Below are 24,988 nucleotides of genomic sequence, written 5' to 3'. Positions count from 1 at the left end.
ACGTTCTGGAACTCACAGGAACCCAGGAGGCCTTTTCCTGGTGAGGCATGGGGCTTAGGTATGGCAATGTATTCATTGCAGCGGTCTGGGATGATCTCGGGTCGGTGCACACTGTGGCATTTGCTTTGTGAGGCGCTGGGACTCAGGGGTGTGCACCCATGCGGGGCCAAGGTTTACAACTTGCTACCGGGCATGCCATGGCTGCAGTTCTGCAGGGAGGCGACGGGCCTCTGGGGCCAACTTGGGCTTGGTGTGGATTTTATCTCTGAGCCTTTGTCCTTGCTCCTCCTACTCTTTGGCTGGGCAGCCAAGCCTATAGTGTGGTCTTCCCAGCTCTGCTTGGCCTCTGCAGGCCTGGCAGCATCCTTGACCCTTCAGCGTCTGCTGCATCTAAGCAGGGAGCAGAGTGATGTTGAATTTAGCTCAAAAGCAATGCTGTTCTCAGTGTGGCCAAACTCTCCACGGCCCCTCCCTCTGTGCTCCATGCCTGTCTTCGCATGCTTCTCAACTCCGTCCTGCCAACAGCTGATGCCTTCCATCCGAGGCCAGCAGGGGGCCCCCTCTTCTTTTCATAGAACTGCTTGGTCTTAGCACCCTGCTGGCTCCTATGTCTCTTCCCTCTAAGTGTAATCAGAAAGGCAGGGTACCCATAGTGGCCGCTGATGAGGCACTCCCACAGAGAGGTTATCAACTTGAAGTCACCCGGGGGCGGGGGTAGGGCACCAGGCCTTATTGTGGCCCCTATAATCCTCTCTCAGAAGCAAACCCTTGAGGATTTTTGCTGCTGGTCCCAGCACTCAGTTCCTCCTTGGCCGGGGTACCTAGCTCAGCCCTGGTGCAAGGCAGGAGGTCTGGAAGGAAGCCCTAGAGGAAATTCATCCTGCTTCCTCCCTCAGTGCCAGGCAGGCATCCACCTTCCCCCAGGGATCTTGGGCTCCAGGATAGCAGGTTGTCGAAAGCCCCTTGTTCCTGTCTATGGTCCTGGGTCTCATCTCTGGAGGATTATCTCCCCATGGCATCCCATGCAGTGGGGTGAATATGCATGGTGGGTAATTCTGTTCCATTCTGCTAGTGGTTCAAGCCGGAAGCAACGGCTGTGGCCATGGACATGGCTGGGACCCCAGGCTCACCCACATGGTCACTGAGCAGAGCGAGGGAGCATGCTGTCCCTACACTGGGCTCAGGTTGGCCGCACCTCTGTTGACCTCCAACTGCCAATTGGAAGCTGTGGCCACAGGCCCTTGCTGATCCCGGAGTTGGCACAGGGTGGCCACCACTTCCTTCTTTCCCTCCTAGATGAGTGAGGCAGCTGAGAGCCTCTTAGATAGGCTGAGTTTCTCCAGGGAAGTGTCTCTGTAAAGCTGCTTCTAGTAACACCAGGGATGTGGTATGAGGAGAGTCAGGTGATCTGTGCCAGGTGAGGGGCATGAATGACCTCCAGGGCAGACCCCTCTCCACTGCCCGAGTCCCAGGGTACCTCTCAGTTCTCCCCTCTTCTCAAGTCCTGGTTCCTGGTGGCGAACCTGTTGTCTGGCAACACCCCAAGCTGCCTCTGAGCCCCTGGTGCCCCTGGTGCCCACTGCTGGCCAGCTCCAGGCAGCTTCTCATCTGTGGGAACCCAGTCTTTACAGGTGAGACATCAGCCATGTTCTTGGCTGCCTTCCCAAGAAAGACCTGCCCACACCTGAGGCAGTTGGCCTGCTGTCTAGCAGGTGTAGGTGAGGCTGTGGTTCTTGGTTTCCCTTGCAGTAGCAGAATGCAGATAGGTCTGAGCTCCCAGCCTCAGAGAGGTCATACCAGCTTCCCTGGAAGGTCAGATTTGACACTGGGCAGCCCTGATGTGGTGGAGGTGCGGGGCAAATCTGCCTGCATACCAAGTGGGGCTCCAGCTGATCTGGAGTATCATCTTGGTGATAATACAAAACCCCACCCAAGCCCCTCCTGCAGCCAGTTCCAGGCCTACCTCTGATAGGAGCCAGGGATCACTGACTGCCTGTAGCCCCGGCCGGCCCTCAGCAGGCACACAGCTGCCCCCTGCCCTCACATACGGGCAGCTGTGTACCTGCCCCAGCGACCAAGCTCACATGGTCACCTGTCCTGGTGCTGGCACAGCCCAAGGAGGCATCATTGGCAAGAGGCAGGAATAAGTCACCTGGGTTCTGTGTATTTTCAGACCTTGGAATTTTGGCACCCTTGCGGGTGGAAAGCCACAAATGGCAAGTCAGGACGTCCCCTAGGTTGCAGTGGGCTGGAAGTGCCCTTTGCTTCTCTCTTTCTCTCCTTTACCTCTCTCTCTTGCTCTCTCTCTCTATCAGCCTCTTCAGGATCTTCCTCTCCCTACTCCTTTCCCTGGCCATGAGAACTTCCAAGGCACAGTGACCTCAGTACACTCACTGGCTCCTCAGAACTGTCCCAACCTTGTCCCTGAGCCATGACAGCAAACTGTCACCCAGATGCGGTGGATCTTGCTAGGACTTAAGATTTATAAAGCTGGCCTTGACCGGTTTTGCACCTGTGTCCTCCTGGGTGGCATTTGTGGGGTGGCCATGGTCACTTTCTGTTGCTGTCAGCAGGGCTGTATGGGTTCTGCCCCAGGACCTTGGCTCATGCTGTGTCCAGCCCTTCATCCTGAGTGCCAGAGAGGCAGATGTGTGGCAAGGAAAGAAGGCAGCATATGACTTTCAGACAGCAATTCTGCTGCTCAGTGTCTCTGGCTTTTGAGCATTCATGTGACATCTCTGGGTCTTGACTTCCCCTGGGTATAGGGGAAGGTTGGACTAGACCAATGGTTAGAAATGGGTTCCTTTGTCAGTCTCACACTGAGACCTGTTGATGAAAGCTTTGGGAGGAGAACCAGAATCAACTGTGGGAGTGTGGGGACAGGGGGACTGGACCTGTTGGCTGTCACCATGTGGAAATGTGTTGCCTCGTCTTCTGTCTTTAAGGCCCTGACATGAGTGTCTGAATTTGTGTATGCTAGAAGTTTCTCTTTTACACTAAACTTGTCTGAGATCATTGCCAAGCCCTATACAATTGTAAGAAGTTCCTCAGGGAGCTCTCCCAGGTCTTACCCACATCCCCCAGTGCTGATGCCTATGAAACCACAAAGAGCAGGTGCCGTAGGTGCAATCAAGCTAAAGAATATTCGTGTGTCACTAGGCCCTGCACTATGCCTCATAAAACCACACAGCATTGCCTCTCCGTCACCTCTGACCACAACTGACCCACTCGATTCTGCATCTCAGTCATTTCATCATTATCAGTAGATGTATATAACATGGGACCATTGCAGGATTGGCTTTTTTATCATGTAGCATCATTCCCTGGGGCACTCAGCCAAGGTGTCAAGTATACCGGTACAGCTTGAGCACCCCTAATTCCAAAAAAAAAAAAAAAATCCCAATCTGAAATACTCCAAAATACAGAATGTGGGGGTGGGGGAGAACTGCTGTCCTAATGTCACAATGGCAAATCCCACACCTGACCTTACATGGCAAGTTCCGGTTCGAGTGCATGTGCCCTAAACGTGGTGTATAAAAGCTAACACTAGTTCCAATGCTGGGAATGTGAGGTGTCTATGAAGTATGCATGAATTTCCTGCTTAGACTTTGTTCTCACTCCCAAGATCTCTCATTGTGCATATATTTGAAAATATTCCAAAACCCAGGAGTCTGAAATCTTGGTTACTTCTGGTCCCAAGGGTTTCCAAGAAGGGGTGGTCAGCCTATAGTTCATTCATTGTTCTTTGCCATTCAACATCTTCTGGCTAGGCTCTGGCTGTTAATTTTTAGGTCAAGTTTTAATACTACAGGTTCAGTGCACCATTTTAGTGGCCAGACATGATCTTGGACCAGTTTGCACCTCAGATCTGGAGGATGTTAGGGTCCTAACCCCTACCCCCATCCCCCCACACCACCACAGTCCAGCCTGCAGGACCTAGGATTCTGGCGTCTGCAGTGCTGGCCTTTCTCAGTTGCTCTCTCCCCTTCCACATCGACATTTTAGGCTACTGCTTACTGCTTTGTCCTGGATCTCTGGAGGCCCAGCTGGAGGGAGGGGCTGGAAAGTCCCCCATAACTGTGACAGTGGCCTTGTGAGCATGTGTTGCATTTGTGCACACACGTGTGCCTGGGCTGTGCTCAGACCTGGGTGGGCAGGGGGCAGTCGGTGCTACGTGAGGGCTTCTCTTGGAGGGGGATAGGGAAGGGCCAGCAGAGAGGTATCAGGTCTACCCACTAGGGGTGGGTGCCCCTCCTTTTTTGATGCCCAGCTGGAGACAGAGACTATGCTAGACCCACCTACCTTGTTGGTTCAGTCCCGAGAGCCCACAGCCAAAGCAGCCCTGCTCTGCCCTGCCCTCAAGATGCTAGGGAGCCTGGGCTATGCCTGGCTTGCCCTCAGGCCCACCGGCCAGGCCCCATCCCCTTGGTCTGTCCAAGGCAGTACTTAGATCCCCGGGGCCTTGGTCTTTCCCCAACCCAGACCTGCCCACCCAAAAATACCATGTGCATGGCAGAGCATCCCCAAGCCAACCTTGTCCCTCCCTCCCTGCCCCAGCTGTCACTCAAGGGAATAGTAGCCACATCCCCTAACCCCTCTTTTTCTTCCTCTCTTTTCTCTCGCTTTCTGTCTCTCTGTCTCCGTCTGTGCCACAGGGAGAGGTTTGAAACGGAACGTAACAGCCCACGTTTTGCCAAATTGCGCAACTGGCATCACGGCCTTTCAGCCCAAATCCTTAACGTTAAGAGCTAAAAAGGCAGCCAGGGACCTTGGCCCTGACAGGCTGGGCCCCCTCCTCCCCTCTCCCCTTCCAACACACAGATCTGGCGTGTGAGCCCCCACGGTGATGCTTGACCCTGTGTGCTTGTGCCGGGGGCCTCTCAGGGAGCCAAGGGCACTTCCCTGTGCTGTGCCCAGCCTAGAGCTGATGGCCAAGCCCAGGCCTGTGCAGCTCTGCACCCACCACCCCCTTCATGCCCTGCAGTAATCAAACCTCCGCCCTGCCCTCACCCTGCACAGACCTCAGCCATAGCCTGGAAAGGATATGTCGGGGTTTGCCTGCGGGACACCCCAGAATCAAGGGGAACAGGCTGGGCTACCACTCAGAGTCCCACCTCTCTCATTCCTGGCCTCATGCCACCCTGCCAGGAGTTACCTATAGATCAGGTCCCAGGAAGAGTCGTACCCCCAGGCCTGCGAGCTCACTGTCTGCTCTCTGGAGCCCCCAGGCAGCCCAGCACTGAACTAGCTGTTGTCAGAGGAAGTGGCAGACTAGGCAATGATTCCCCCACCCCCTGGGTGCAGTGAGATGGGGCGGGTGCCCTCCCTGCTGTGCTGTGTGTGTGCAGCTCCCTAGCACTCTGTCCTGTACATAAAAGCTCCTGCTGAAATAAAGAGGATTTGAAACGAACTGCACGGAGCCCCCGTCATGCTGTGCCTGTGTCCAACCTGCCGAGACGGGCCGTGAGGTCAGTGTCTGGGTCACAGGAAGGCCAGGGGCACTGCTTGCCCCTGATTCCCTATCTCTGGGGCCGCAGACCCCAGGGAGAGGAGGGTGGAGGGTCAAAATCCATGCTGGAGCCTTATGTGGGCAGCTTAACCTCCCCCAGGGCAGTGTGGTTGGAGGTTGCCTGAATGCCCCGGACTCTCCTTCTTACACCACCTGCAAGCCGCAGGCGGAGTCATCCTCCTCCCTGGCAAGACACTGCTACTGGCAGAAGGCATGCCCCACCCTTAGGGGAGGGAGGGGCTCCAACTGGCACACCTGGACTGCAGGAAGTTCCCAGGGGAACTCTGGGGGTGGGGGCCAGTGTGGGGCACAGAGGGAGTCCTGGATGGGTCTTGCTAAGGCTCTGGGAGGATGGGGAAGGTCTCTGTTAGGTTTTGCTCTTGGTCCCACCCACCCCCTATACCGTGTCCCCTACCCCAGATCTGTGATCTTGGCCTTGTCCTTGTCCTGAGTACTGGTCAGGAGGGCTAGTCAGGCAGCAGCTGTACACTCTGGCTGGTGCCTACACACCTTCCATCCCTGCAACCCAGACTCTCCCTGATGGTGTGGAGTCCCAGGCTTAGAACAGGAGAATCATGGCATGGAGCCAAGGAAGGCGGGCACTGAGGGCCAACCTTCGGGCCTCCCTAACACCTCTGAGGCCAGACAGCTTACACGCCTGCTGCCTGGACATGGCTTCCTCTCTGCCTCCAGGGATCTGGAAGGTCTGGCTAGCTGGCCTCTGTCCTGTCAGCTCCCCTTCCCACACTCTATAAAGACCCTCCTTTGATTTCCAGCTTGCCTGGTATTTGCCCAGGCCTGTGTGTGCAGTGCCTTGAGGGTGGCCCCAGGTCGGAGAAGGGTGTGGAGGACGGTGCAGGCAGAATGGATATCCTTGTTCAGCACCCCACACCTGTGGACTTGGCTGCACTTGGCTGCTGCTGTAGGTGCTAAAGGAGTCAGAAAGGCCAGGGTTGAGCGTGTGGAGTCCAGAGACAGAGAGGTCTCTCCACAGCAGGATCAGCGATGCCTTCCTGGAAGAAGAGGTCTGTGTGTGTACTTGGCCTTCAGGGAAGGTTTGGAGTAGGAGCTGTGTGCAGATAGGGACAGCTGGCTAATGCTCTCAGGAGAAGCTGCAGAGGTGCAGATGTAAAAAAGGAATGTTTCAGAATGTTCCAGTTGATCATTTTGCCTTTGACAAAAGGAATGCAGAGGAGGTCATGGTCTTTGGTGGTCTGGATGTGGGATGTTGGGTATGTTCTGAAGGCCAACCTAGAGCTAGCAGAGGTGGTAGGGTACCTTCACTGATGTCACTTACATGGACCATCGTGTCCCTGGAGCTGTGCAGGTCAAGCAGCCTTGCTGCCAATAGGGGTGACCAAGGGCTCCCAAGAACTAGAGTCTCCAGGCTGTGAGATGGCCTGAGGCTACGTAGGAGGCAGTGAGAACTCTTGCAGCCAGTTTATGCCTGTTACTGGATCATCACCCAAACAATGGGAACTTTCCATTAATATTGGTGGCAGCAGCACCCCAAACATGGTGACTACTCTCTTAAGAGTCACAACGCCCAGTCACAGTGTCCCAGCTATCACCAACAGTTCCCCTGGAGTCCTATGATCAGAAACCCCAAGCGTCAGGACTACTATTAACACCACTCCCACAACCCCTGCTCCCAGACATTGCTGTTGTCACCAGTAACAGTCTCTACTGAGTACGCATCCCTGTCCTCGCCAAGGGCTCCATAGCAGAGCAAGAGCTGAAGGCCAGGCCTCCAGCCACATCCAGTTGACCGCCAGCCTTTGGGTCTACTTGGGCTTGCCTGTGAATCACCACCCAGGCAGGAGGCAGCCCAGGCTGCTGTCCACCTCCGAGGCATCATCTTTAAGACCCAAAGCAGGGAGTTCGTAGAACTTCAGGTGAGAACCCAAGATTCTACAGGATACTTTCCAAACAGCTCCTCTGCCTCCTCCGCACCCCTGGCAGCTTGGTGTCTGCACACAGCGACCCTTGCAAGGCTGTGGCTCCACAAGAACCTCAAGCTGCAGACTCGTGCATGTGTGTGCCCCTAAACCCCTGGTGGTGACCTCTGCCCTGGCCCTGTGGTCTGTCCCGGTCCATTTGGAGCTCTGGCCGGGGAAAGCTGCAGGTAAGCTAGCGACAGCAAAGAGACTGAGCCAAAGGGACCGGCAAAGCCACATTCTGACTTGTCTCACAAAACACCAGCCCTGTCGCAGAAATTTTCACCATCACCTCTGTCCTCAGCTATCTGCTGGCCCAAACATGATGAGGCCAGGGAAATCCAGAGTCCATGTCCCGTGTTAGCCCGGGGGCTCCTGTATCTGACGATGAAAGCAGCCAGCTCAGAGTCTGTAGCGACCGTCCATAGAAGGGCCACCGCCAGGCTTCCCAAGGCTTCCCCCTCTGACCCTTAGGCCAGGGAACCCAGCCTGGGTGGGATGTGGCCACAGCCCATGCCTGTTGCAGATAGTTCCCACACAATTCAGGGCTGATGCTGGTACTCTCTTTCATGGGGATGTCAACCAGTAGCCTTGTCAGTGCTCCAGCTGTATCCTTCCATGCCCTCTTGATCTACTTCATGCACTGGCTGGACAGTGCTGTGTCAGGTGGATCCTGGGCAGACCTGGCCGGCTATGTCAGTAGCACCTTGGAGCTTGTTAGAGACTGAGAATCCCAGCTCCATGCCTAGACCTCCTCAGCCAGAAGCTCCGGTTTGCACAAAATCCCTGGGTGATGATCCACAGGCATCTGAAAGTCTGGCCAATGTCATGATGCAAGCTCCAGCCCTGCTCTGCCCCCTGACCACTGTGTGAGTCTCGGCCAGAACAACCTTTCTGAGCCTCAGAATGCCCATGCAAGAAGCCAGGCTTGGAAAACCAGTGGCCCAGGGAGATGGAGGGGATTGAGTAGAGGATGGGGGTAGGGATGGGGTGTGCTCATTCTTGGACAGACACTCAGCAAAGGGAAACATCATAATTCTAACCAGTGCCCATCAGAGTCACACCTTGTGGCAGGGGCGGGGCATGACTAGGTGAGGGGAAGCATCTACTTAACCGATCACAGGAAGACATTTCTTTCTTTCCAGGGATCAGATTCTCCCATCCGTAGCAATAAGGTCTGGGACATGAAAACATCACTGAGCAACTGAATTCCCTGGGTTTTCATTCTGCCACCTGTTAAGTGGAGTCCATGATATCCACCGTGGAGGGCTGTTGTGGGAAATTCAGAACATCATAATGAAGCAGGCACACAGAGTGAACTCAGGAAGTGAGTGACAAAGGAGATGCTGAGCAGAAGGCTGCACCCACCCGTGGAGGTCCGTTTCTCCTGTGGCTGTTGAAATACAAGTTGAAGGGCAGAGAATGCACATTTCCATTTAAAAATTCATTTGTTTATTTGAAAGATAGCAAGCTAGAGTACCTGTCTGCTGGTTTACTTCCAGGTGTCCACAAAGCCTGGGGCTGACCTGGAGTGGGAGTTGAGTGTCTCCCACGTGCAGGACAGAAACCGTTCCTCACACAGTCTGCCTTAGCAGGGAATGGGAGTCAGGAGCCAAGGATGAGAATCAAAGCATGGGGTGCTGATGTGGGAGCACAGTGAAGCTCCAGGCACCTGCATTTCTTTGTTCTTTCTAGAATTTAATTTGCCTTCTGCCCCCCTTTCCCAGGTAACACATGTAATCCCATGAAGTCCAGGCTCTGGCTGCCCTTGTCTTCTCGGAGTGTTTCAGGGGTGCCGTGCCCACAGGGTGCCCAGGCGTTGGGGCTGGGACGCATAGGCATCTCATCATCAGTCGCGGTGTCTTCTGGCATCTCTGAGCTAACCAGCCCCTCCTACACATACATACCTGTCCACACTGAGCATCCATTTCTCTCGTCCTCTCTGGCAAAGCCTCCAGATCTGCAAGTGCTCAGGGCCATGTCCTGTCCACACCTCGGCCTGAGTTTCTTGGGCCGTCTGGTCCCTCAGCATGGGAATGGGGAAGCCTGTGGCCCTGCTGCTTCCCCAGGGTTTACTCCTCAAAAGGACACAGGTGCCTCTGTCTTGACTCCCGTATATCCCACTGCCCTCTTCCAGCTGAGAGAACTGGCCAGGTGGCTCTCACACATCTTGTAAAGGTAGCGTTAGGGCCCTGAGTTTTTCTCAGCTTCATATTTGGCTTCTCAGAACTCCAGTGGCTAAGCCCTAGATGCTCAGATGTTGGCCTCTGCTCTGTTTGCTACTTCATCCCTCCCCAGAGGCCATGCAGTGCATGCCCCAGCTCAATGGGGAAAGATGAAAGCAAGAGGAAAACAGAACAGATAGGACCTGGTGGCTAATCCACCCTATTTCATCACTGCATGGTGTTCTGCTGAGAATGAAAACTAAGTAAGTTTGGACATTTTGGGAAGAAAAATATCTCCCACACGGAGGGTATTCTTCTGGGGTCTGAGCTGTCCCTCACATGCTTCTGGAGGAGCTCTGGCCTTGACCCCAAAGGACACACCCACTGGAGGCTTCTGTGCTGTGCCCATGGTGCTTCCTGCTCAGCCCACCTCTGCCAAGACCAGCCACCTTCACACAAAAGGGGCTGCTTGCAGGGTTTGAGGGCCTCGTGGGGTCTAGGGGCCCCTTTGACTTGTTGTCTTTTTCGGTCCGCCTCATCAGCACCCCCATTGAGCATGCTCCAGTGTGCACCAACCAGGCCGCCACCCCGCTGCTGCCTGCTTCTGCCCAGCTGCCTGCTGCCGCCTCTCCCAGCCCAGCCTCGCCGCCCCTGGCTGCAGCCACTGCCCACGCAGCCCCTGCCTCAAGCCCTGCGGATGGTCCAAGGTAAATGCCCACAGTGCCAGCCCTGACTGCAAAGATGGGGCGCAGGAGAGGCCCTGCCCAGAGATGTTGCCCTGTCCCTAGGGACACATGCTCCAGTGAGAGAGGTAAAAGTCCCTCCTCTCTCTCTCTCTCTCTCTCTTTCTCTCTCTCACACCCATGCACACACACACACACACACACACACACAGAATCAGATGTAGAAAGGGGAAATGTGCATTCAATTCTGATGAAAGAGAATGAAAGTCATTCCTGGGGACTGGGGAGACCAAGAATGGCTTCTTGGAAAGAGGGAGCCTTGAACTGGGCATGGGAGAAAGGTAAGGTTTGCTCAGCTGGAGTTTAGCCACTAACGTGCTCATCTCTAATACATTTCCTTTGCTTGATGAAGAAGTATAACAGCATGATAGGCACCAGGTACAGTGGGATTCAGTCTCTGCTGTGCCACTCAACTGTGACCTCAAGATAGTGACCTAACCGCTATGAACCCCAGTTCCTCTCATGCTAGGATGTTTGGCATAGGGTCATGAAGAAACAAACATGCGTAAGCACTTAGACCAGAAAAAGGGGCAAAAGGACCTGGGGGCCCTCCTGTACATCTGCCAAGGTGAGGAGCAGGTACAGGGGGGTCTGAGGCAGGCTGGAGAGGTCACTGTGGAGCAGGGAGGAAATGCCACAGCCAGGGCTGCTGGCCCAGCTCCCTGGGTTTCCAATAAGTCATCCAGTTCTGGGTTTCCAATAAGTCATCCAGTTGGTACCAGAGGTTAGCAGCCAGATTCCCAAGCTGCCTCTCTTCAGGAGAAGTGCCTCTCTGGGTTGGGGTGCATGAGTCCATGATTGTAGGCTGTGGCAGGACTGAGCCAGGCCCTTCCATTCCTAGGCTTCACAATGACCCCATGTAGTTCCAAGCCCGGTCTTTTCCTAGTGCAAACTCAAGTCTCACAGGGGAGCCCAGCATTGGGCCACCAGTTTTCCTGGTGACATTTAACAAGCTACATCATGTAAGGGCCTTGCAACTTATGCAGAGAGGAAATTGTAGAGAGCAAGAACTCAGCACCAGAGCCTGTGGCCCCAACCCTGCTCAGGGGCAGGCGCTGGCACCAACTCCAGGCCTCCATGTCCCAGTCTGCTTGATGTGCAACCCTTTGGGGGCACTCTCAACAGGGCAAGTTCTTCTTGCCATTTGCCCTGCCGAGACAGCGTGAGGCCTCTGTAGAATTTGAGGTGGGTCCCAGAAGGTTTCATAGCAGGACACTGGGCTGGAACAGAAGAGGTTAAATGGTAGTGTTCTGAGCCCAGTTGCCAGCCCTGCGCAGTACATAAACTGGCCTGGAGCTGGAGCTGGAGGGAGTTCCTGGGAGGCAAAAGGGGATGACTTTAAAATGCTTCCTGGGCATTTTTGGTCTATGCCTCCTGTCCCTGAAACAGGACCCCCAGGTCCCAGGACTCTGACCCAGAATCCCTTACTGGTGGCAGAATCTGGCTCAGAATCCTTGACCCTGACCCTTCTCTGGCCACAGTGGAAGCCAAGCATCCGTTGGACTGCCTTGTACTGAGCCCTTCCCCAGTCCACTGGGCTATCCACAGATGGGCCCAGAGAGGCAGGACAGTGCTTGATTCCAACAGAAACTTGGCAAATTGGACAGCGCCTGGAACCCTAGAGAGGAAGGCATGCCCTCTCTGCCCCCTAAGGCTAGGAAGAGTCAGGGCCTATGGGGAACACGCAGAAAGATGACAGGAAGACGGAAGCCAAAAGCAAGGGGTGTGGGAGGAGGACAGCGTATGTGGGGTCTTCAAAAAGTCAGTGGAAAATGCATGCTATAATATATGTATTAAAAAAATCCAAAATATTATGTATGCATTTAGCAACTGCCTGCGCTGAAACAAACTTATCATTTAAGTGCACCTGGTCCACAGACTTTTTGGAATACCCCTGATATTTGCAGGGCTCCCTTCAACATTGTCCCCACCAATGACCTGTTTGTTCTGGGTGTAGGTGTGATTGTGTGGCCCTGGTGGCACCCAGTGGCTGCAGGGCCACACGAGTTCCATGCAGGCACACAAGCATGGGTGAGTTTTGTAAGGTGTGCATTCATTGTATACCAAGGGAAGAGTTTCATAAGCAAAAGAAATTGGAAGACACGGGTCAGCCAAGGTTAATTAAACTCCAGAGGTTCTTGGAGCCGGGAGCCTCTGTGAGGCAAGAATCTGAGCTCGGTGTTTCCTGAGGGCAATGAACTAGGCACCTTACAAACATAAGCTTATTGTGGAGGCACTCACACACATTGTCAGGGAGTGCTCTCATCTGCTGGTCATGCCCAAATTCCTTCCATGTCTGGGTGAGGGATTGTAGGAACTCTGTCCAGATCTCCTATGTGAGCAGCAGGGGCCCTCCTACGTGAACCATCACCACAGCTCCCAGGGTCTGTGTTAACAGGAAGCTGGAGTCAGGAGTCAGAGCTGGATGTGGACCCCCATGGGCATCTTAACTGCTATGGCAAATGCTTCCCCTAGGACACATCTTCCCCCCTCTCTGTCCCATATAGTCCCTGAATCCCAATGGGAAAAGACTGTTAGCATGCCCTTTTACCACTAACTGCTGGAGGAAGGCGGCAGGAATTCTGTATAGAAGAGTGTGTGTGCACATATATATGTGTGTGTGTGCATGCATGTGCGTGTTTGTGTATATGTATGTGTTGAATGGAGCAGTTGAGAGACCTTTTCATGAACTCCTTCCTGGGGCTTTCTTGCCTAGAAACCTGAAGCTCTAGGACAGCTCTGACCACCTCTGTCCCTCCCAGTGTCCTGCTTCAGGTTCTTCCACAGCACCCCAGCCCCTCCTGGGCATTATCTCCCATGGGGGGTGCTGGCCTTCCTCCCTCTCTCCCAGGGCAGAAGCACTAGTCACCCCAGGAGAGTTCCCTTCCCCACTCCCAAGACTCCCAGCCTTTCTTCCCCAGAGATATTGCACTCAGCTTGTTCCCTCACAGAGGGACTCCTAAAGATTGGGAAGCCAATCTGTTCTAGGGGTAAACCCAGGGCCCCCTGGGGCCATCCTGTTGTAATTCTCCCCCACCCCTCAGTTCCAGACCCCAGGCCTCTGCCTACAGCCATGCAGCGGCTGCCTCTCCAGCACCTGCCTCCCACACCAGCTACAGCGAGGGCTCTACGACTCCTGCGCCCAAGCCCCGGGTGGTCACCACTGCCAGCATCCGGCCGTCTGTCTACCAGCCAGGTGAGACACTGAGTGGGAGGGAGGCTATCTAAGCCAATCATGGCCCCTGGTGGTTGGCAGGGTTCCTGGAGTGAGGCACAGCCCTCCTCCCTGCAGCTGTGGGCCAGAACCCACGGAGCTCACATCTGTCCTTAGGGAGACAGGTGGGCGGTGTCTGGTGGGACTGCAGCCTCCTAACATAGCAAGAGGATGGTGCTGGCTGCAGATGCTGTGATTCCAGATGAGAGCAATAGAGGGTTTAGAAGGGAGACACTGTTCTCCCACATCTGGGGATGACCAGAGCCAGAGCCACAGGCAGCTATGATCACGTACCATGGGTTAGGACAACACCTGATATCTCCACCCTTACCCCCTGAGATGAGGACTCATACCCATGTCCACCTCTTTGTAGGCAAAGTCAGGCCTTGTAGGCAGAGCTTCCCACCAGCTGTTTAAGGAACCCGAGAAGGGAGTCTTCAGCGGGTGTTTTACCAGGTGGTGGTGCGGGAGGAAGTCCCCAGGCCCTGGTCGCCCAGGTTGTCCCACAGCACTCAGGCCCCTGGGTTTGGTCTTCCTGGCCTCTTCTACACTGGAGTGCCTCTAGCAGGGCAGGGCTGGGGCAGAGTTGCCCTACTATGTGCCCTTGACTTAGGCCCAGCCCAGAAGAGACGCTGCTAAGCCACAGCACAGAGAATGAAGGCATAGACAAGTGTATGAATGTCAAACTGTTGGTGAGGGGACAGCTGAGAACAGGCAGAGAACAAGCCATGAGCTCTGCATTGTGAATATTCAGGGACAGGGCGCACAGGGTTCCCAGAGCGGCCCCTTGGTTCCCACTCCACCAGTGGGCAAGGCAGTTCTGACGGGCACATCCTTTTGTGCCGAGCCTCATACTTTTAACACAGGAGGGATCTTCAACAAATGTCTAGAAGATGAGTATGGAGAGATGAGTATGGAAACAAAAGTCATGAATTTTTAAAAATTATTGTATCTGAAAGAGTTACATAGAGAGGAGGAAAGAGAAAATGTCTTCCAACAGCTGGGTTTACTCCCAAATGGCCACAAGAGCCAGGATTGGACCAGGCTGGAGCCAGGAGATAGAAGCCAGGTGCTTCACCCAGGTCTCCCACGTGAGTGCAGGGGCTCAAGCACTTGGGCCATTGTCCACTGCCTTCCGGGCTGATTAGTAGGGAGCCGGGGCAGCCTGGACTTGACCTGGTATCCAGAGGAGATGCTGGCGCTGCGAGCTCAGGTGGAGGTAACACACCACAGCGCCAGCCCTTCTCTCCCTGCTTTCCCTGCTCTCCCTGCTCCCCATCTAATTTTTAAGCAGATCTCTCCTAGGGCAGTTTTAGCACAATGGAATGAATGTACCCTGAGCATTACCAGGCCCTGACAACTGGCATGACTTTGCCATCCACCTGCTTCAGGGTAAAACCGAGGCTACGAGGAAGTCAGCAGCTTGTATGACAAAGAATGAGGGGAGAGGGACAGGGAAGGCTTCTCTGTATCACCGAAGAGGGAGGTTCCAGGGAGCCCTTCTCCATAGCCAGAGCAAGGAAGTTCCCTGCCTGTGGCCTGGGCCAGGTGCCAGGACATACTGCCTCCTCTGCTTCCCAAATGGAGCGAAAGGAAATACAGGCCAGGGAAGGTAGGTAGGGTTATGCTGGAGACAAGGCTGCTGTCCCCTGCTCAGGTGAGCAATTCTGTCCTGGCCCCAGGGGAAGGCCCTTCTGGCGTCCATCCTCCATCACCCATCACCCACTGGCTGTGCCAAGCAGGCCCGCCAGGGGGCGGCAGGACTCCAGGGGCGTGTGCTCACAGCTGGGCAGCCAGGTCCGCCCCAGGGCCTTGGTCTCCTCCTTCCCGGCATGGACTCAAGCAGGCTGCCCGCCAAGACAGTGCTTGAGCCTCAGGCCTCCATGCTGCGGTTCCCAGGCCGCATGCAGACGTTAACTCATTCCTGCCTGCAGCGAAGGAGGCAGCCCTGCCTCCCTCCATCTCCTGCTCTCAGGCCAGCAGAGTTGAAGTGGCATTCAGGGCGGCTAGCCAATAGTGCCAGCTATGAGCCCAGGGCGCCCAGCAGCAGTCTCTCACCCTCACCCTCCCAGCTGAGGGTGTTGTTCGCAGCTCAGCTCCTATCTCTGGCGCGTGGCCTGGGCTCCCTGCAACACCTTGACCCTGGGAGGGGAGGCTGGGCGGCAGTGGGGAGCGGGTTGGGAGGCCTTCCTGGCCTTGCTCACTGTCTAGTGCTGGGGTCTCTGTGGACTCCTGCAGCCATTGGAGGAACTTGGGGCAGTCACTTTGGCCTGTGGGCCAGAGAACCGGGCTGGGCCAGGCCGGGCCGAGTGAGTCAGAAATCACCTTATTTAATTACACCTTGCCAAGGCCGCCGGAGTGCGATAGGGGCCTTTTGAACTTGCCAATTAGAGATGAAATACCGCCTTCTAATTTGGACGGGTTTAATTCCGTCATGCAGAAATAGCAGCAGCCCCCGGGGCTTCTAGAGGAGCAGCAAGCAAATGACGTCTCCCTCAGAGCACTTCGGTGAGGCTGGGCCTCACTAGAGGAGGCGGCTGTGGTAGGTATGCCTGGCCAGGGAAGTGGATCAGCAGGGATCTGCATCAGAGCAACTGCCTGAATGCCAGTTCCAGCTACAGATCTCTTCCTGGCTGGCTGGCTCTGAGTTGGTCCCTCTTGTGTAAAATGGGCTAGCAAGTGAATGCCTCATACGTGGCTTGAAATAAAGCCCCTAGGGATGTAGGCAAACCTGGCCAAGCCAAAGCCAGGGCCAGGAGTCTCCTCTGGGTCTCCCTTTGGCAGGGGCCCAAGCATGTGGGTCATCCTCTACCTCTTTTCCCAGGTGAATTAGCAGAAGCAGGGCAGCTAGGACTCAAACCAGATATAGGATGCCAGCATCACAGCCAGCAGCCTTACCAACTTTTGTTGCTATACCAGCCCCTTGCGATGAACCTTTCATGTTTTACTTAGATCAGTTTATTCAAAATAGCACTTCAGTGTCTAATCAGGATAAAATCATTACTAGTGAGGTATTTCATATTCTTATCAGTGTGCATTTCACACTTAACACTAACCACATTTCAGGAGCTCAACAGCCACCAAGGACAGCATGGGTTTAGGATGTTCTGAATCTCTTCTTGTAGAAAACGTCTTTACCAAGAAGAGGTGGAAGTCTCCTCGGTGTGTACTAGGAGGGTGAGGTTGCCGTGTGTGCCGCTGGACCACCCCCGCTTCCCGTTCCCGGAGTCTCCCTGTCCTCAGCCTTCTGAGACTTACCTTACTCTGGGCTCTAGAGAGCTATGCCAGGTTCCTAGGGAGGGGTGAAACCTTTAACACTTCACACATTTACAAAATGCTTGCACTAGGTCACTCCAGTAGGTCCCCGCCACACCCTGTAGGCAGGTAGAGGTGTCCTGCATTCCGTCAGCACTGAGTTATCTGACTTCAGGGTGTCATCTTACCCCCTCACCCCCTCACCTCCCATCTGCCTGGGCTGGGCTTCTCCAGGTGAACACCAGGTAGATCTCAAAGCTTTACTGTCCTCCCTCACTTTGGGTGACACATTGTACCTGGTGCTAGGCTCAACACTTTATATTTATTTTCATTTTTATTAGAAAGGCAGAATACAAAGAGATTTTCCATCCACGGGTTTCCACCTCAGACATCTGTAAAAGCCAAGATTAAATCAGGCAACACTAGGGACCAGAAACTCTATCTTGGGTCATCATCTGCTGCCTCCCAGGGTACACAACAGCAGGAAGTTGGGTGGGAAGCCAAAAAGCTGGAACAGAAACCAGGCACTCATAAGTTGACTGCAGGAGTACCAAGCAATGGCTTAAACTGCTAAGTCCAGTGCTTCCCAGCACTTCCGGTTTTTCATTTTCTCTTCATCTTCAGAATAAGGGAATAACTGAGGTCTAACAAGGTCAAATCACTTGCTACAGTATGCGCAGTCAGTATGAAGTCTCCTGTTGAAAATGACCACTCATGGGCCTAGCTCAATGACTCAGTGGCTAAATCCTCACCTTGCAAGTGCCAGGATCCAATATGGGTGCCAGTTCATGTCCCAGCTGTTCCACTTCCCATCCAGCTCCCTGCTGGTGGCCTAGGAAAGCAGAAGAGGTCGGCCCAAAACCTTGGGACCCTGAACCCGTGTGGGAGACCCAGAAGAGGCTCCAGGTTCCTGGCTTCGGATTGGCTCACCTGCAGTCATTGTGGCCATCTGGAGAGTGAACCAGTGGACGGGAGATCTTTCTCTGTGTATCTCCTTCTCTCTGTAAATCTGATCTGCCTTTCCAATGAAAAGAAATCTTAAAAAGAAATTTTGAAAAAAAGAAAGAGGAAGAAAATGATACCTCAGTGGCATCATGCACCAGGGTTTTCTGGAAGGTAGACTCACATTCTATACAGAGGAAGCCAGGCACTGGAAAGAGTCAATTCAGAGCTTGACACTGTTCCATTCCTGGTTCAGCCCCAGTGACCTCATGGGTAAAGGGGATAACAAGGACTGACTCAGACAGTCTCCCATGTGGCTCCCCACCCCTTAGCAAGTGGGAGGAAGATTCCTTAGGGAGAAGGTTTTGCCTCTAGAAGCCAGCATCAGTCTCAGTGTGACTTCCAGGGGCAGGGCTGTGTAAGCTTTCACCCCTTTGTACCTTCACTGCTGCGAAGGCAGGCCTGGTCCCTACCCACCCCCCAAAAAATGAAAGGTGCAGCATTGGCGTGGCAGGCTCAGATCCACCCTGGGGGAAGGAAACCACAGGTGGGAGCAGAGTCCACCTGCCCAACATGAGCTTAGGAACCAGGGTGGGTGGAGGCTGCCCCGCATGCTTACTGGAGTTGAGGATCAAGGGCTTCTTGGCAGGCTGTGAGCTGGGATGGGACGGCCGGCGCCTGCTGTGCTGGCAGAGCAGACTCCTGGCTGTTGTGTGTCATGGGACGAGACAAAGCAAGGGGCCCCATCCACAAGGCGACAGAGTGTCCAAAACAGTTAGGTTTTGAGGACTCAGGTCTGAGAGGGCTGTGGTTAGTGGCTGGCTGTAGTGCTCCTTTCATGCTGGGAGACCTGAAAGTGTTTCCACGCTCAAGGAACAGGAGAAGGTGGCATCGGAAATGGGGCAGCCAGTGCATTCTCTTCCAGCGCCCTTGCTTCCAAAGCAGGGTTAGTCAGCCTCTCAAAAAACCTGTGTCCACCAAAGAGACGTGCATGGGGTTGCAGGGATCCCCCAACACACACCAAGAGGTTGCATCTCTGCCCAGGCTAACACTGACTCCTCCAAGACATTCCGCCCCCACCCCCTGCCCAACCAAACTAGGATGGAATCCTCTCCCCCACCTTCACTCCCCCTGCAAATCAAGTCAACCTGAGTTTTAAGTGATTGTAGCTAAACCTGAACTGGAAAACCCAGCATCAAGGGGTCAGCTTTGTCTTATTGTCTGGCCTAGACCGGGCTCTGCAAATGCATTTCGAAGCTTCTTTCTTGCAGTCACATCTGAGCTGCCCTACTCCCACTGCCTCTCCCACAGGCTAAGGGCGGGCAAGGCCTGGGAAGGCCCACCATGCACGGGGTGGGTATTTATACCCACATTCCTCCCCAGGCTGCCCTGCACTTGATTCTCATCATGAAAATCTGGGTATCAAGAAGTTCAAGGGCATATCTCCCTGAAAACACTGGAAGCTCCTGCTGTTTTGCAGCTCTCTGGCTAGGGCCAGAGAAAGTGGAGAGAGTGGATTCTTAATGTGTTTTTCTTTGGGTGTTTTTGCATTGCAGTGCCAGCAGCTACCTACAGCCCATCACCAGGAGCCAGTTACAGTCCAGCCCCCTACACCCCCTCCCCTGCCCCTTCCTATACTCCCTCCCCTGCTCCAGCCTACTCCCCCTCCCCTGCCCCAGCCTACTCCCCCTCCCCAGCACCAGCCTACGCCCCCTCACCTGCCCCCAATTATAACCCTGTACCTCCAGCAGCTTCGGCAGCAGGCTACGGTGGGGGCACCCCAGAAACTGCCAGCCGTCCCCCCTGGGTGACAGATGACAACTTTTCTCAGAAATTTGCCCCAGGCAAAAGCACCACTACCATCAGCAAGCAGACCCTGCCGCGGGGGGCCCCAGCCTATGCCCCTGCAGGTTCCCAGGTACCCCCTCTGGCCAGGGGCACCGTCCAGAGAGCTGAACGCTTCCCAGCCAGCAGCCGGACTCCACTCTGCGGCCATTGCAACAATGTCATCCGGTACATGCTATTGTGTCTCTGTGTCAGGTGCTGAGAGGCAACAATGCTGGTGCTTGCCTACTCTGAGCCCTGCCTGCCGCTATGGAGGCAACTGTCTGGGCTGGCTCCTCTTCCCTACCGTGTTTGGGGGTGGTGGTAGGGGGATGGGAGCACGCTATGAGATCAGAGAAGAAAAACTCCAGCACAGCAGCCTGTGCCAGGAGCTCCCCCTGGGGCTAAGGCTGGGTGCTGGGAAGCTGCAGTTTATGGAGCATGTTACAAGCTGGCTGACAGTGAGGGTTTTGACCCAGCTTTCCTTTCGAATGGCTTCTGGGTCTTTGCACAGACAGGCCTCTGAGGCCCAGGACCTTCGTAGGTGTCAGCCACACTAAAGGGAGAACAAGTCATTTCACACATAACAGCCAGGGGTGCTGAATGGTGCTTGTTTGCATACTTGCTGGGTGTGGGAGTGTGTGTTTATTTAAAATTAAAATGATATATCCTCATTAGAGAAGAAATAACAAATAGAGAAAAGCAAGAGTTAGCACACAAAATGCTCCCACTGTGTGACTGATTGGGACTAGACTCCCTAATTTGCATCCAAGTCTCCTGCTTAACAGCCCAATGGCTTTAACTGCCCAGTGCCTCAATTTCCTTACCTGAAATGGAGTACCATGACAATACCTATTTAAGATTGCTGTGAGGATTAAATATATTAACCTGCATAATTCTTCTTGTATAAACACTTAATCTATGTTAACTGTCAGCATTATTGCTCTTCTTTTTTTTTTTTTTTTTTTTTTTTTTTAATTTCTTTGAAAGGCAGAATGGCCACAATGGCCAGGGTTGAGCCAGGCTGAAGCCAGGGGCCTGGAACTCCATCTGGGGTCCCAGTATTTGGGCCATCATTCTGCTACTTTCCCAGGTGCTTTAGCAGGAGCTGGATTGGAAATAGCACTTGTTTGGGTTGCCAGTGTTACAGGCAGTGGCTTCAGCCACTGCACCATAACACCAGTCATTATTCTTCTTAAATCCATAGTGGCCAGCTAAATTCTGAGTAATATACTCACCTATCACCTGCCATGGACAGGTGATTCTCTTCATCATGAGCAATGCAACACTGAGCACTTTTTTGCATACAGCCTTCTCCGAACTTCACAGCAACTTGTTGACAAGTCACAGAAATCAGACTCTTGGGTGTTAAGGATGAAATAATCTGCCTGCAGCTCATTCCGTGCTGTTTCTGTTTCCCCAAGGGGCCCTTTCCTGGTAGCCATGGGTCGCTCCTGGCACCCAGAAGAGTTCAACTGTGCCTACTGCAAGACCTCCCTGGTAGACATGTGGTTTGTGGAGGAGCAGAATAACGTTTACTGTGAACGGTGTTATGAACAGTTCTTTGCCCCACTTTGTGCCAAGTGTAACACCAAGGTCATGGGGGTAAGTGACTCCGATCCTTGTCTTTGTCCCAGCCCGGATCAACCTCTCCTCCTCCCCCTCCTTCCCCTCTCCCTCCTCCTCCTCTGCCTCCCACTCCTCCCCCTCCTGCAAGATCGCAAGGTCCCATCAGGAAGCCATGAAGTTGCTGCGAACAAAAAGCAACTTCAGTTCCATCCTTAGAAGGGAATTGTTTGGCCACTAAAGAGCCAGGGATCAAATGAACTTGAAGCAAGAGATGATTATACGCCTATGCCACACAGCTTGTGAGACACCTGCAAAGCGAGTTCTTGCTTCATAGCCTGACCTCACCATGCCCCTTTAGAAACATAGCAGGGATAAGCTGGACCTCTCTCCTGGCTTGTACAGGAGGATCCAGTTACCACAGCATATGTGAAAAGGCATGGAACTTGGATGCAGCCAGCCTGCTCTCCCCCCAACCCCAGGCCTTTTCTCAGCATGCCCCAGGTCTGCTCCCTCCTGACAGGCTCAGATGGTGGCCAGGACCTCAGCAGGAAACCGTGTCTGCTTCCACCTCTTTCCTGGACCATTCTGTCCTGAACCCTTGCTCTTTCTCCAGGAAGTGATGCATGCCTTGCGGCAGACATGGCACACCACCTGCTTCGTGTGTGCAGCATGCAAGAAGCCCTTTGGGAACAGCCTCTTCCACATGGAAGATGGGGAGCCCTACTGCGAGAAAGGTAGGAATGTGCAATGCCATGCCAAGGCCATCAGTGTGGGAGGGCAAGTAGTAGAGGCAGGACCTGTATTCCACCTTATCTGGCAGCAGGAACCCTCTGTGTTTCACACAGAAAGTTGACTGAACTAGTTTCCCTGCTCACTTGAGTCAGCTTTCCTGGGGTGGGGACAGAGTATGCAGCTAATGCGATCACAGATTGACATCTCACAGTCACTTGGGTAACTGTCTGAGCTATTCTGATTGGAGATCGTAAGGACTGAAGGACTGTGGTCCCAGGCCCTATGCCATCATCTTCTTCAGGATGGCTCAGTAGCCCATCCTGGTTTCCCATATGGGTGACAGGAACCCAAGCATTTGGACTGTCGTCATTCACTGCTCTCCCAGAGGGATGCTGGTGTTGCAAGGAGTGGTTTAACCTGCTCTACAACAATGCCAGCATCAATAAATAAATAAATGAATCTTTTTTTTAAATAAAAAACATCACAAGCGGGGGGACAGCATGGTGGCTTAGCTAGCAAATCCTCCGCCTGCAGCACCAGCATCCCATATGAGTACCAGTTTGAATCCTGGCTATTACACCTCCCATCCAGCTCCCTTCCAATGTACTTGGGAAAGCAGCAAAGGATACTGCAAGTCCTTGGGCCTCTGAACACACACGGAAGACCCAGAAGAAGTTCCTGGCTCCCAGCTTCATACTGGCCCAACTCTGGCTATTGCAGACATCTGTAGAGTGAACCAGCAAGTAGGCGATCTCTCTGTTTTTCCCTCTTTCTTTCTGTAACTCCTCCAAATAAAAAAAAATCTTAAAAAAACAAACCAAAAGAAAAGTGAGAAAGATGAAGACATTTCACTTCCTCAAGGGAAAAATCAAGACAAAACATTCCCCTGCTTATAGTAAATTATGAAAGAAATTTTGTGGGTTCCTACACTGTTGAGTTTTCTCTCCAGCTCCAAAGTTAATTGAATGACTTTGAACAAGGCACGTAGTCATTCTGGGCCTCAGTATACAAAGCTGTAAAAGAGAGAAGTTAACACCTGGCTTAATAATGCTGATTGGTAATTACTAGAAGTTCTGTTCTGCCAATGCAAGTTGCTGTTATTCATTTACTAAAAGCATTACGTAACTCCCATCATTTGTGATAGGCCACAGTTTGTGCCTGGGGCTTAATGAGAAAATAATAAATTTCCAGTGTCAGTGCTGCCTGTTTCTCTTTGTTAGAACACCCCACTGTCCTTCTCCACCCTCCCCCCAGAAAACAACCCCAACAAACTTCCCAAAAATGCTATTTTGAGTAAGAAAGTGTGGGAAGGAGATGGCAGAGGGTTGCGATGCCTCAGTCTGTTTTCTGTGGCTCTGACAGAACTGCTGTGACAGAGACTGGGTCACTTAAACAGAAGGGAGAGTTTGCCTGACTCCTGGTTCCAAAGGCTGATATAGCCAGGGTGTGGCGCCGGTGAGGGCCTGGTGTTGCATCAGTCCATGGCAGAAAGTGGAAGGACAGGTCATACACAAGGGGTGGCCCTGCCTTCTTTCTTTCTTTTCTTTCTTTTTTAATATTTTTATTTGAAAGACAGACGTACAGAGAGAAGGAAAGACAGAGAAAATTTTCCATCCGCTGGTTCACTCCCCAGCTGGTCACAACGGCCAACGCTGAGCTGATCCAAAGCCAGGAGCCCGGAGCTTCTTCCGGGTCACTATTGAGCCATCATGCCAGTGTCAGTCCTGTCTTCCAATAACCTGCCCTTGTGATAACTAATCCAGCCCAGGAAAGCCAGAGCTCACCATGCATAGTGCATAAAGGGAACTGATCCCCCTACAGGTCCCACCTTTAGGGTGGCCTAAAGGCCACAATGGCCATCAAACTTCGATGTGACTTTTGGAGAGAGACCCACCACAATGGCATAGGTGAAGATAGTGGGCAAACAGACTTCCTGTCAGATCCAGGGACCATGAGAGACCCACGTGAGCCACTTCCAGGTTGTGTGACTGTTGACAAGGCACTCAACTCTTCTGGGTCTCTGTCCCCTTGCAGAGGTTCATCTTAGCAGAGCACCTGTCCAGGGCACACGGGCAACATACGTGGATCTGTGGCTGCCTGTGGAGCACAGTTTGAAACGCACTTTCTGTGATGGATGTTTGACCAAGCGATTAAGACGCTGCTTAAGGCAACTGAGTAGCTGGGTTTGAATCCTGACTTCTCACAATTCTAGCCTCCTGCCAGTGTGCACCCTGGGAGACAGCAGGTGATGGCTCAAGTGGGTAGATTTCTGCCACCATGAGGGAGTCCTGATTTGAAGTCCTAGTTCCCAGATTCAACCTTACACTCCTTGCTGCTGCAGGGACTTAGGGAAGAAATCGACAGATGGAAGAACTTTGTGTGTGTGTGTGTGTGTGTGTGTGTGTGTCTTTCTGCTTTTCAAAATAAATAATCATTAATTTAGAAATCGAAATAAATAATTAAAACTCACTTCCATAAGCAATGGAAATTGTCAATACTTATGGCAAGAAAATAGCACAATATAGTTTGTGTCTTATTTAGAAATTGTATTTATTTACTTATTTGAGAAGAAAAAAGCCAGAGCAGGGAGAAAGCCTTCTGATCTGCAGGTCTACACCCCAAATGCCTGCCCAGGTCTCCTGAGTGGGTGGCAGGACCCCAGCTACTTGAGCCGTCACGGCTGCTCCCGGGGTCTGCTCCAGGAAGCTTCAGTCAGGAGCTCGAGCTGGCTCTGAAATCAGAGCAGGCATGCTGACACAGGATGTGGGCATTTGAACTGCTAGGCCAAACACCCACACATAATTTCTATTTTAGAAAGAGCACAAAAAGTTCAATATGTTTATTGGATGTGAAAGTGAAGAAAGGAGGACTAGATGATCCAACAGTTAGGTAAAGTCAAGCCTGGAAGGGTTGTCTGCATTGGGATTGATAAATACATCCACATCACCCTGAGGGGATGTCACCAGTGTCCTGCCATGAGACTTTATGCTTGCTTCTGAAGCTTGTCATCATTTCTTAAAATGAGTTCTGAAAAAAAGATGCATTTATTTATTTGAAATTCAGAGATAAAGAGAGAATAGACACAGAGAGATAGTCCA

The 24,988-nt window shown here is 53.1% G+C and overlaps 1 protein-coding gene across 7 annotated transcripts in view; it reads left to right on the top strand.

Moving 5' to 3' along the window:
• The window catches only part of LDB3 (LIM domain binding 3), a 56,021-nt gene that overhangs the window by 19,561 nt on the left and 11,472 nt on the right, over positions 1 to 24,988 (top strand). For 4 of the 7 annotated variants that reach the window (XM_004583345.4, XM_004583344.2, XM_004583343.2 and 1 more), the window contains one exon: positions 4,656 to 5,410. In XM_004583345.4, the coding sequence (XP_004583402.2) occupies positions 4,656 to 4,752 (97 nt within the window). In that variant the 3' untranslated portion in view covers positions 4,753 to 5,410. Of the gene's footprint in view, positions 1 to 4,655; positions 5,411 to 10,153; positions 10,319 to 13,398; positions 13,551 to 19,321; positions 19,779 to 21,013; positions 21,195 to 21,771; positions 21,893 to 24,988 lie in introns of those variants that run through there. The other 3 variants (XM_058671120.1, XM_058671119.1, XM_058671118.1) reach the window with 1 other exon arrangement.

Source organism: Ochotona princeps, chromosome 13 (assembly GCF_030435755.1).
Source record: "Ochotona princeps isolate mOchPri1 chromosome 13, mOchPri1.hap1, whole genome shotgun sequence".
Taxonomy (NCBI): domain Eukaryota; kingdom Metazoa; phylum Chordata; class Mammalia; order Lagomorpha; family Ochotonidae; genus Ochotona; species Ochotona princeps.
Note: the sequence above shows the minus strand (reverse complement) of the source record. Positions and strands in the feature narration are given on the sequence as shown.